General features: G+C 36.8%; 1 protein-coding gene across 1 annotated transcript in view; it reads left to right on the top strand.

The window, feature by feature from the left end:
- Positions 1 to 8,303, top strand: part of COL28A1 (collagen type XXVIII alpha 1 chain) — a 62,372-nt gene extending 54,069 nt beyond the window's left edge. The window contains exons 29-36 of the mRNA XM_082297063.1: positions 1,500 to 1,580; positions 1,663 to 1,698; positions 1,878 to 1,914; positions 2,215 to 2,769; positions 3,917 to 4,104; positions 6,189 to 6,405; positions 6,834 to 7,010; positions 7,675 to 8,303. Of these exons, the coding sequence (XP_082153189.1) occupies positions 1,500 to 1,580; positions 1,663 to 1,698; positions 1,878 to 1,914; positions 2,215 to 2,769; positions 3,917 to 4,104; positions 6,189 to 6,405; positions 6,834 to 7,003 (1,284 nt within the window). The 3' untranslated portion in view covers positions 7,004 to 7,010; positions 7,675 to 8,303. The remainder of the gene's footprint in view (positions 1 to 1,499; positions 1,581 to 1,662; positions 1,699 to 1,877; positions 1,915 to 2,214; positions 2,770 to 3,916; positions 4,105 to 6,188; positions 6,406 to 6,833; positions 7,011 to 7,674) is intronic.
- The last annotated feature ends 3,882 nt before the right edge of the window (positions 8,304 to 12,185 follow it).

The raw sequence follows: 12,185 nt of genomic DNA, 5'->3' as shown, positions 1-12,185 counted from the left end.
TACACTCTACTATTCACATCTAACAGCTTGGGAGCTTTTATGTGAATATCAAGCTCTTTCACACAGATTCAAATTTCTGCCTCCTAGTTCTGTTTTCACTCACATTCCAAATGCCACATACTATAATAATAGCTGCAATATTTTCACTGATCTTCATATTCATCTTGTATATTGGCTAATCTTTGTGACCCAATGTAAATCTCTCCAAGTGACTTTTCTCCAAGCAAACTTTTGTGTTTGCTATTAATATAGCAGTCTTGTCACACATGAAAAGGAATGGTTTAGTTCAGCAGGAATTTTGTATATGAACCAAAAAGATCAGGTTTTAGTATATTTAAGGGTAAGAAAGTAGCAGCACCCCCACAGTCAGCAAATCATATTTGCTTTCCCATTATTATTAATGCTGACATTAACTTTGATGATGTTCGATTCAATTCATTGACAGGTAATGGAAAGTAATATCCTTTGCTGGATACTATGATTTTGTAAAATAGAATAAGAACTGTCTTCCAAGACCTTACTTAGTTGAAACTGGTTTTCTTAATGCTGTGGAGAAGCTGTGTACAATTTCCAGATTAACACCAGTTTGAATAAGATCAGAATCAGACTGAGAGTCAAAAAGGTTCTTTAAAACTGGCAACAAACTGGTAACCATAGTGAAGGCTGTAACACAGGAGTTACCTGTGTGATTCCACTGGCTGGATAATAATGAGGAATGATATCAAAATAGACAGTAATCTAGACAAATTCATAAGCTTTAAAATTTCAAGTGAAATGTAAGCTGGTTAGTAATTTCCAGAGAGAAGTAAAAAAACTGTCCTGTACAATCTTCTTCTTTAAAAAAATGTCTAATTTAGAACCTGAATCTTATTTACAATACATTTCATACCTGCATTGTATGAAAACTGTCTCATAATGTTGAAACCTCTCACTTTTTGGAAATCAAAAAGTCTAGTCAGTTGAGGGGAAAAGGGCAGAATTGCTTCTAAATGTGAAACATTGTATTTTCCAATGGATATAACAGTCCAAGCATGCCTCTTCTCATATGTCCTTTGAAAGCTCACAGGTTTTCATTTGGCTTTTATGCAGAGCTGGTGTGAGTTTCAGCACAGTGGCTGATCTGAGGTAGTTGTATCTCTCCATAAGTCTAAATTAGCATAGGTCCAGTATAAACATGGTTTTAGAGTTCAAGAAAATCAAAGAACAGTAAATATTATAGATTCTTGACATTTGCATATAGATGTCTTTACTCCCCCTCAAGAACTAAGGTAAGTTTTCGTAGAAATTTCTCAAAGATGCTTTTACTGCCCATTTTGCTTTCTCTGAGAGCCTGCTTTCAGATATTCTCCTTATAATACATACAAGATAAGCTATTAATAAAAAGAAAAAACAACAAAACAAGCCAGAAAATTTATCTTTAAAGCTCATGGAACCTTCCAGCTCTGACAATCAACAAAACTAGAGCTATGACTGTATTTAATACAGTTGTTTTAAATTAGGGAGACTATGGAGATAAAGGTGATCCAGGGAGCAAAGGTGCCAAAGGAGAGATTGGAGACCCAGGACCTCCAGGGCCAAAGGTAAAACACATTTTCATGTTACTTAAATTTACAAAATAGAAATTAAGCAAATTGTTAATTATATCACCCTACATGTTTTCAGGGAAGTGGGGGAAGAAAAGGTGAAGCTGGTCTTTCAGTAAGTATATAAATAAATTATTTGAAGCAATAGTAATTTATCTGGGGAAAATATTTAAAGGTTATGTGATCTTTATGAGGGTCTTTATGAGATATTGCATTGCCTGCATTTTTGTAAATAAATAAATGTTTCAGCATTCTTAACACCAGAACACACAACAAGTTAATACTCTTTTTCAGAGAGAAGATGTTATCAGACTTATCAACGAAATATGTGGTAAGCATTACAGTATGGAAAAAAGTAGTTCTGATAAAACACAGTGAATTTATATTGACTGAATGGATTTTTCCCCTGCATGTTTGTATGTCAGGATACCACTGATATGAAAATGATGCTCGCTATGTTGCCAGAGCTATACCTGAAGTAATTTGGTCCAGCTCTGTTTCTGTGATCAGTACCAGTAACTAGAAATCAATTCATTAACTGAGTTTTAACTGACTGTAAATCTGATGTGTGAGCTCAATTCGTTTTTTGAAGGTGGTTTCTCATAAATTGTCTGAAATGGGTATTTTCTAGGTTGTGGTATCAAATGTAGAGTAATACCACTGGAACTAGTATTCGTCATTGACAGTTCAGAAAGTGTTGGACCGGATAACTTCAATATTATCAAAACCTTTATGAAAACATTCATTGACAAGGTTTCAGCCAACCACGCTACAACCCGCATCGGCGTCATCAACTTCAGCCACAAAGTGGACCTGGTGTCTTCTCTGAACCAATACACAAGCAAAGAATATCTGAAATCAGCTGTTGACAAGATGCCCTACTTAGGAGAAGGTACATACACAGCTTCAGCTATCCAAGAAGCCATTCGCTTATTCCGGGCAGCGCGCCCGGCAGTAAGGAAGGTGGCTGTTGTAATAACGGATGGACAAGCGGACAGTCGTGATAAAGTACAACTGGATACTGTAGTAAGAGATGCCCATGCTACAGATATTGAGATATTTGTCATTGGGATTGTTCAAAGGACTGATCCTCATTATGACGATTTCCTGAAAGAAATGCAGCTCATTGCAACAGACCCTGATGATGAACATGTTTACCAGATAGATGACTTCATAACACTTTCAGGTAAAAGAAACTATTTCATTAAGAGGAAACTTGAAATAAGCATGTAAGGGAGTGTGGCCTCTCCCATGGCCAGGCAGGGCAGCCTACTTAGTGGCAGCTTTTATTTCTCTGTTGGATAAAGCTCACTCTTGTTTCGCATCATCTTTGGCCAAATGAAATCTTTGCCAAATTTTTGCCTCTTGCAGAAACAATAAACTACAAAGAACATCAGTTTTCTAAGCCCAGGTCTTCTTTGGGATACCCCTCTTTTGTGAGAGATTGCATCAGCCTTCCTTCACAGTCCTTTTGTGCTTGGCCATAGTTTCATCCAAGAGAGATGTAGATTTCCCTCCACCTTGATGTAACATCTTGGACTCTCTCTTTCTTTTGGGCCTTGTCAGTCTTGGAATCCCTCCACTCTCTCTTACAAGCATTCTTTCATTTTTTTGGTTTTTTTCTGAAAGCCATAGGGAAACCTATGCTTTTACCCTGATTTCAGGGAAAAAATGCTGGACCCACACACAAGGGAATGGGATATGATAGACATTGTATATTTCAATGTATGTGGCTTGAAAAAATTCTGTGGCTACAGGTGAAATCAGGAGCAAACCCAGAGGAAATTTATAATGACCTATGAAAAAAAGTACATTGACCTAGACTAACTGTAGACCAGCCTATACTTTTCCTGAGCATAATCTTATTTTGCTATGCTAAGACTGTAAATGAAGTTAAGTCTGGATTTAAGGCATTAAGAGGAATCCAAGCTAAGGTTCTGGTTCCAGTGGGATTACGTTTAGGGCTCTGACTCAGACTTTAGCATTCAATATAAAAATATTCCCATTCACTAGTGTTTTTTGTTTTTGCAAATAAGTAGAAAACTGTTGCCCAGATTTTCTTTTTCTTTCTTACATGTAAAGGCTTTCTTCCCTTCACTCTCATTTTTCATCTGTTTCTTCTTAAAATGAAAACATGGCATTAAAATAAAATAGTTGACTGTGTTACTTTATTACTTGTCGTTTGCATTTTGACATCAGTACAAAAGATGGTGTTTCACAAGACCCTGTGATTAAAGGTTTAGGGTTAATACTGCACGAAGAGCTTGTGCTGAATCATTGTGACTTCTTTTGATTACTATTAAAAAATGTCATCAATTCATTAATCTTTTCAGCTCTTGAAAATAAACTGATCACAAAAATCTGTGAGAATGAGTCTTCAATCTACACCAGAAATTACAATGTGTTATCTCCATCTCCAAGTCTGGAATCTGAAATTCCCAGGGAAGATGCTAATAGCCAGTTACCTAAAATGACTACTTCCGAGACTGCTATGCTTCCTACAGAAGGAATTGGTTCCCCAGTGAGTAAAGAAGTAACAGTTATCAAATGTTTTTAAAATATGTGTGTCTTTATTTGAATTCAAATATTTTACCATCTTTATTTCACCATCTGCCTTTTAATATGCAAATAACATGTCATTTGACCAGACCAATGTGTTTGGAAAAAACTTTTAAAGTTAGAGTGAACTTATTTGTTGAGAACAAACATTTACAAAAGAAATAGGGTAATACTGCCTCTTGGTTTCAATAAATGCTAACAGTACTCATATTTTTTGTAGGTCTTAATCTCAGAAGTGAGTTAAAACTCGTACATTTCTATTGAGGTGTGCACACAGTGGATAAGACATTTATTTATGTGCAAGCTGATTGTTAGTACAATGCTTCTTGTTGTGGCATGCACTTTCCAGGTTGTTCCCGGCCATATTTCCAAGTTATTAAGCCTTTGGCGTTGTTTCACTTTCCACATTGGGCTGTACTTGTAGGACTCCTTATTTGTTACTCTTCATTCTCCAGCTTTAAATTTCTCCTGAGCTGCACTGAGGTTCTGCCCTCCAAAACAGTGCTGCTGCACAGACAGACAGGACAGGAAGAGCTTTAATGCAATAGATAATATTTTCTGCAGGTGTGTATCACCTTAGTTCCCTTATTGGGTCTCCAGTATTTCTCAGCCACTGTCAGGGTATTGGGTTAGGATATTCGTCACCTTTGCAGTAGATCAGCACTAACACCTTAGGGTGTTTTTATTGCTTTGCCTAAAGTAGTCAATGATAAAAGTTGAACTTTGCTTGCCCTTATAACCAGATGGATAAACTGGTTGAAATATTTGATGTGTAAACCTCTGTAGCTGCATGGAATGGATATAGCAGACCATGATAGTGGTATTAAAATATTAATTGAATACAGATTAGAGATAATTAAATATTACTGACTTACTGTGGAGGAGTCAGTGGATTATCCACTTATTAATTATTAAAGATTATTTATCCTTGTGTTATTGTTTATATAATACCGTTCATAATTAAATAGTTCACTTTCAAAATCCAGGTTAATTTCTAAGAATAAGAGCTCCTTTGGTAGGCGTGATTGATTTAGGGTTTGGGCTTGTAGTACCTCTAGACAGATCTGTGAGACACTGAGGGTCAGTTTTGACATTCTGTATTATTAAGAAAAATAAAAGTAAACCAAGACAGATGCTGACTTTATAAAGCATGTGATAAGAATCAGAAAGGATTCTTAGGTAGGTTCTCAGATAGATAGGATTAGATGCTCACACACTTGGTTCTGGCTGGCTGTGGTTATAGTTAAATCTTCAAACTGTTGAATTACTATCATATATAAACACAGTCTTTTTGTAGACCTAGAGAAGAAATGCAAAATTTAAGGATTGGATGAATTGTCTGCACCTTTACATTTCACCTAGGCTGAGTTCCAATGACTCTGAAGAGTTTTCTCAAACTGACTTTGTCAGTAGTGGCCTGTAAATGGGAAGATATTGAATAGTATCAAATTCCTATCTCTTCTCAGTAGGTAATCAATGTCTGATTAAGGCAGCTATTTGTACTATACTGTACTAAGAACCTTGCAAATCTTCTTGAATATACTAAAATTTTAGAGAGGCAATTTCTTATATAATAGTTGTAATTTGAAGACCAGGGTTGACTGCTTAACACTTCTATCAAGGTAAATTCTAAAATTCTGATGATTAGCAACTGGCTGTTAGCCAGAAATATGACAGATTGAAGATGTCAGATCATGCCCAATGAGTGTACTAGATGTTAAGCAGCACTGATTTATCAAAAAATTCCTTCCATTTTTTGTTTTATTAGTATTATGGACTAAGTAGTGACTGGAAATTTGCTTGAATTGAATGAATTCAGCTTAGTGACTAAATTGAAGTCATTACTTTGCCTTTTCATTATGCTCTCATTGTCAGAAAATTATGGTTCCATACTGAATAATCACTAGAAGAAGGTCCAAACTGACCTGCTGTTAACAGTATTTTTTCACACATTGTTTAGCAAAATTTTCCTGCATAATTCTGTAATTTTTTTTCTTATAGCATCTGAGCCCAGACAGAATTTTTAGATTTTGACTCTTTTTGCAGCATAGTCCATCACAGTCCAGATACAGTGAACCTCTGCCATCTGCTCAGGACCACACTGTGACCACCTCTGCTCACAGAGAATCAATACTTCCCCCAGTTTATAACATGTCTGAAATCAGACCCCTGAGTCCAGTTGTCAATCCTTTGTTTGATGGAACTGCTGCTGAAGATCACCAGCCAGCTGTGTTGCAAACACAGGTAGCAACAACCCAAAAAAGTGAGTAATAAATACTGCCCACAGATAGCGCGTAGCAAGACTGTACCAAAAAAAGCAATGAGCAAACCCCACTCCCCCTTCCAATATAATTTAGATTTTATGACTTTTTGTATTTCTGGGTGCTCTGTCTACAGACACTACAAACAGTCAGAGCCAGATTTTCAGACTCAGATTATACCCTTGTGTACCAACTGCATGCTTAGGTATTTCAATAGCAGCTTGATTCTTGCATCAGGATTTAGGCAGTCTTATTTCCAAGTGATCCTGTGTATTTTTAGGCCTGTTCAGGTATGTCATTAATGGAAATGGAATTTGGCCAGGCACTACAAGAAAGGAAAAAAAGGGGTGCTTTTCCTACTGAAGGAGGCACTTCTAAGATAACAACTTATCCCCAGAATCCGAGCTGACTTTTACTGATGCACTTTCAGATCCAAGGTGCTTGGAACCTATGAAACCAGGGGATTGTTGGGACTACGTGGTGAAATGGTATTATGACAAGAATGGCAATTCTTGTGGCCAGTTCTGGTATGGAGGCTGTAATGGTACTAACAACAGATTTGAAACAGAAAAAGAATGTCGAGAAACCTGTGTTGATTGATTAATAAGTAAGTTGTCTCCTTCAGGTCCTCCCTCAATCACTTTTTTTCTCCCTTATGTTTTATTTTACATTAATCAAAATTCAGTTTTCCTTTTCAACTCACAGCCTATGCAGTCAATATCACAAGGTCCTTCTGCAATTTCTTGCAGTCACTCCTTTTCTTTACAACTTTACTACTGCTAATTAACTACTTTAAAGGGACACAATATTGTCACCAACTCCAACTTTGTCACCTCCCTATTTACTCCCTTCTCTAGATAACTTATTATTATCTTGAGTAGGACAGACCACGGCATCCATCCTTCAGTGACATCTGTCCACTGACCATTTATCCCCTTTTTTTGTTTTATTCTTTTCACAACTTACAAGTTATAAGACTGTCCCTCTCAAATCAGTGCAATTTTCCTTTGGGGAGGGACCTTCCATTTTGGAAATCCAGTCAGCCTATACTGGCTATCTTAGATCCATACTCTTAGTGAGCAAGGAATGGCCTTCAGAGAGGTTATTTATCAATAGTGCAAAACTGCCTTTACAAAAGCCATATAACTCATCCCCAATAACTTGCATTAAATACTCTATTTTGACTTTCAGTCCAGGAAAATTTTATTGAACTGCAGAGCATGTTTTTCAAAACTTTTCAGGAAAATTAAACAATTTCTTATTTATTCTAGAAATTACTTCTGTTGGGAGCTTTTGAAGCTGGAAGTTCATGTGTTCTGAGGAAGAACTGGCTGAGAAGAATCCAAAATGATGTGTTAACATGAAGTTATTGCTGCTGCACTTTATTGCTTTCCCCACTATGGTCTGCACGTTAACCAGATTCCCGTATAATGTACGCTATCTGCAACACCATAGCAATAACTTGGGATCACACATACAGACACACCTTTTCCCTCCAAACCTGCAGTAACTTGATGCTACTTCACATGGCAATAATGAGATTCTGTTTTTCAGATTAAAATGTCAAAACTGTTTACATTTTATTCTTAATGATAGAGGTCTCTTAGTCTCATGGAAGAATAAAATATGCTCTAGTTTTAAACAATAGTAAGTGGTTCCTGAAATTAGCACTCTTAATACAGCATTTAGAGACATAAATAAAGATTTCTATTAATTAGAGTTCCTCTTTGGAATGTAAGTAACACAACTATAGGTGATTAGATAGGGGTTTTGTCCATTAGTAAAGCACACTTAGATTAACATCCAAAACACACATTAAAACCAGGATTCTTCATGTCCTTTAGGCTAGTCAGTACATTTCAATTTCTCAGGGCCTCTGGGTTAAAAAAAAAAAAAAAAAAAGTTATTTCACTCTAATATATGCTACTAAACCAAAAAAGGGAAAACCACTGAAAGATGTATAATAATGTTTACCCATATCCTTTCTATTTTTAGCCATAATCCTATATAAACACGTTGTTAAAACTGAAAATGACAAACATATGATTAAAATGGAAAGTAATACCTGATGAAGAGTCAAGCATCATTATTTCTTCATAAACAAAAGACTAGAATCTACACAGCCAGTATGGACAATTCTTGATGTGTTTAAACAATTCCTTACACAATTTATGAACAAATGACAGGATGTACCTTGCAAAATGAGCTTTTTTTGCAGCAAATAGGATGCAAACCTAATTCTGTGGAAATCAGTGCTTGAAGAAGAGTTTAAAAGTTTTTAATTTTTTTTCCCAAAAATCTGACCTTTTAAAATAAGTTTGAAGTTAGAAATGAAATAAACTGAGAACAACCCCAGAAAACATCCTGTTCTTACACTCTGATCTAAAATGATGATAATATACTAAAATGATGATCTCTCAAAAAACCTCTGAGGGCACAATTAATTTCTGTGTGACATGGACCAGTAAAACAGAAACATATTACCTTGTACTATGCATACTATGAAGATCTCCTTAATCCTACCAGGAATATTGTACATTAGCTGCACTTGGAAACTCACAGCAGCAAAGCCCACTGGAGTTGCAAGAAAGCCTAGGAATCTGCAAGATCTTTCAAATCTGTTCTAATCTTGTGTGCTTGGGCAGTTGCTTGAGGGATGGGATTAGCTGTGTGTTCAGCTCCAGATCTCCAGACAAAGAAATACATCTGTCTAAGAAATATTGAGGATAATGAGTTTGGGAATAAATGTGACAGTGTAGGTTATGGGTTTGCAATATCTTCTATAACGGTTAGTGAAAACCTTTCTGGTAAAGCCGACAAGCTTTAGTAAGTACAAAGAATGGCATCATTTGTTACTTAACAAGGTTATAAAACAAGCAGTTACTCTTTAACATGCACACAAGGACTCATTTTAATGCAGTTAAACCGGTGTTATACAAAAGACCACTGCTTTATTTTTCACTTTTATGTAGAGTTGACTAAGCCTTTTGTAGCAAAGAGGGGAAAGTGAAGGCTATAAGGTTGTTTTAAAAGTTGTATGCTGTTCAAATCAGATTATCCCAAAATGAGCATCCTTTTCTGTTTGGGTCTTTTTGTGTATCTCCAGATTGCAAACTCTGAAGGTATGCTCTGATATATAGTAAACTATGGAAAAGCACATAACTCCCTCCTGAAAGGACCCTTCTCTAAATATGCATCAGCAGTGACTGGCAGCATTGGCTCCTGTCTTCTCAAGGGTGTCATGGGGCAATAAACCAGGAGAGGGCCCTGCTTGCCAAACATCCACTGTTTTATTCCTGGCTAGCGTAAAATCATGCAAGATCATTGCTGAGAGCATTACAGTTTTCACTGAAAAAATAAACCCTTTATTTTTGTCACAGGCAAATTTTAAAAGCAAGAGTAGTTTAATCATTAAATCCTTAAATCTTCTGCTGGACTGGGCCAAATGCTATAAACCATAAAATCTAAGAGTAGTGAGTAACAGAGACTTTTCTATAGAACTGATCATTATAAGATTAATTCTTTTTTTGACATCCTTGATTTTAAGAGTTCAGATTAAGACTCAGAAAATTACCAGGAAAATAGTACTCCATTTGCTCAACATAGAACAGCAGCAGCTTTTCCCTTTGAGAAGCTCTACCAGTCTCTTGTTAATGACTATCAGATGGAATTCATCTTTTGCCTTAACCCTTTACTCAGTCGCTGTCTGTCCCTAGGACTCATTTAGACATTAATAAAATTGCCTTTTCATTGACCTTCCTGCTGTCTGCACTCCTCTGTTTCTTTCACATCTTCAAATTTCCTCTCTTACCCTAAATTGACTGAAGATATGCAACATTTCCTGCACTGCAATTTTGAACATCCTTGGAAAACTGATTAACATTTTTCCTCATTCAGAAGCTGCCATCAAAGACATTCCTTGGAGGGGGAAATGGAAATAAAAAGAAAGAAGAAAAAGACTAAGAAAAAGAAATTTTAAAAAGTTACTATTGATAGCATAGCTGAGACCAACATCCACATTTGTAAAGAAACATTTTATGGACAGCATAGATTTAGTGCCAGATGCCCGCACTTCTTTTCCTCGGTTGCTTCCTGAATTCTTTTGATACCATCTGTACATACAGCACACCCTTCTCAAAGCCTGCAAGGGCATCACAACACACAGTTACAGGCACAGTTCTCACAGGTAACTTGATGATTCTCCTTTTATTAACAAAACAAACAACTCCTCCTGCTGCACCCCTCAGTGAAAGGGCCAAAGCATTCATGGGCAGGTGTGTGGGCTGGGACACCCCAGCTCTACTGGCAAGTAGAGCAATTTTTCTGCTGACACATGAGAAACTGTAGGTTCAGCGCTGAGATCTTAGACATCACTGTTACTCCTCCTGTAGCTTCTTTTCAGTCATTCTTTAAAATCATTTCTGTCTCCCTAGGCTGACCTTTTACCTTCCCAGTTGTAGAACTCTTCCAAGTGCTGCTGAAGTCAAGCTGCATCAGAACAAGGTTTTGAAATTCCACAGGCAAACATAAGGAGACAGCTACCATACTTGATAACTAGACAAAGAAATATTAATTATAAATTATATTTAGTTACTAGATTTTTTGCTTGAGACTGCCTTAAATATAAGGGTCTTTATTTCCAGGGGTATTATTATATCTTTTCATGGACCTGAACAAGTTCTAAGCTTCAGGGATAAGTGAAACTCAAATTTTGAGCCAAATGCTACTGAAGTGTGACTTTTTTCCTAACCAGGAATATGTAGAAATTCAGACAAATGGGTAAGTCTCTAAAACATACTCCATAAAGGTTTTCTGTTTTGGCTTTCTAATGTATGTAAGACCTATTTTAGAGCAATTTGTAAGATAAAAGAAGGAGAGCCCATTGTCCCACAATCTCTCCTTTTAGCAGCTGCAACCTCCCTACATGTGGACAGGGAGACTTCTTGCATTTTATTGGTTTGGCAAAAGGGATCACCAACATCTGGCATGGTTAACCCTGGGGCACAAAGAAAACTATTTCTTATTATAAAAATAGTGGTCAATAAGGGCTTTGACAAGAATCAATCTGGCAAGCACAAGCTCAACATGTGAGTAAAACCCCCAAAGAGTTTTGGATCAGCTTTAAAATAACTCAGCTAATCCCAAATGCTACTGGAATTGTTTTGACTGGTCCTGTCTCAGCAGCTTAAAGCTTTCAGGACAGTTAAAAAACCTGCCAGAGCAGTAAATAAATGATCAGTAAATCAGAACGGCCCCCAGGATGTGCCTTCAGTAGCAGGGGTTGGGAAGAGGGACTGCAGGGGAGATGCTCAGCACTGGAAAGCATGATTTCAGAGAAGGATTTCAGGGATTTTGTGGCCTGATTGCTGCCTGCTGGCCCTGGGGTGCCTTGGGCTGGCTGAGCACACAGGCATGGGTGTGGAGATTGAGGCTGGGGACAGATGTTTCCATGGAAAGCAAATAGCTAGTAATTCTTCTGAATTACATTTATGACATAATTGTCAATCTCAGCTACTTCTTACTTCATTCAGGGCAACTCCCTAGTGCATCACGTTTTCTCAAAGGATAGCTTCTATCAGTCTTAACTACCTTCTAAATTAATAGGTAAGATATATTTCTGCTGACCAGAGAGGCAGTATTTTCCAATTAATTAACACATAATGAGATTCACATATAAAATCTGGGTTTGAAAATTAGTATTTTTATTTCAAAGTCCCTCAGGGAACTACGATTGGGATGTTTTTAGTCTGCACACAACGTAACTGAACAGATCATAAGTGAC

Source organism: Coloeus monedula (genome assembly GCF_965178545.1).
Source record: "Coloeus monedula genome assembly, chromosome: 1".
Lineage (NCBI taxonomy): Eukaryota > Metazoa > Chordata > Aves > Passeriformes > Corvidae > Coloeus > Coloeus monedula.
This window is presented reverse-complemented; position numbering and strand designations above follow the sequence as displayed.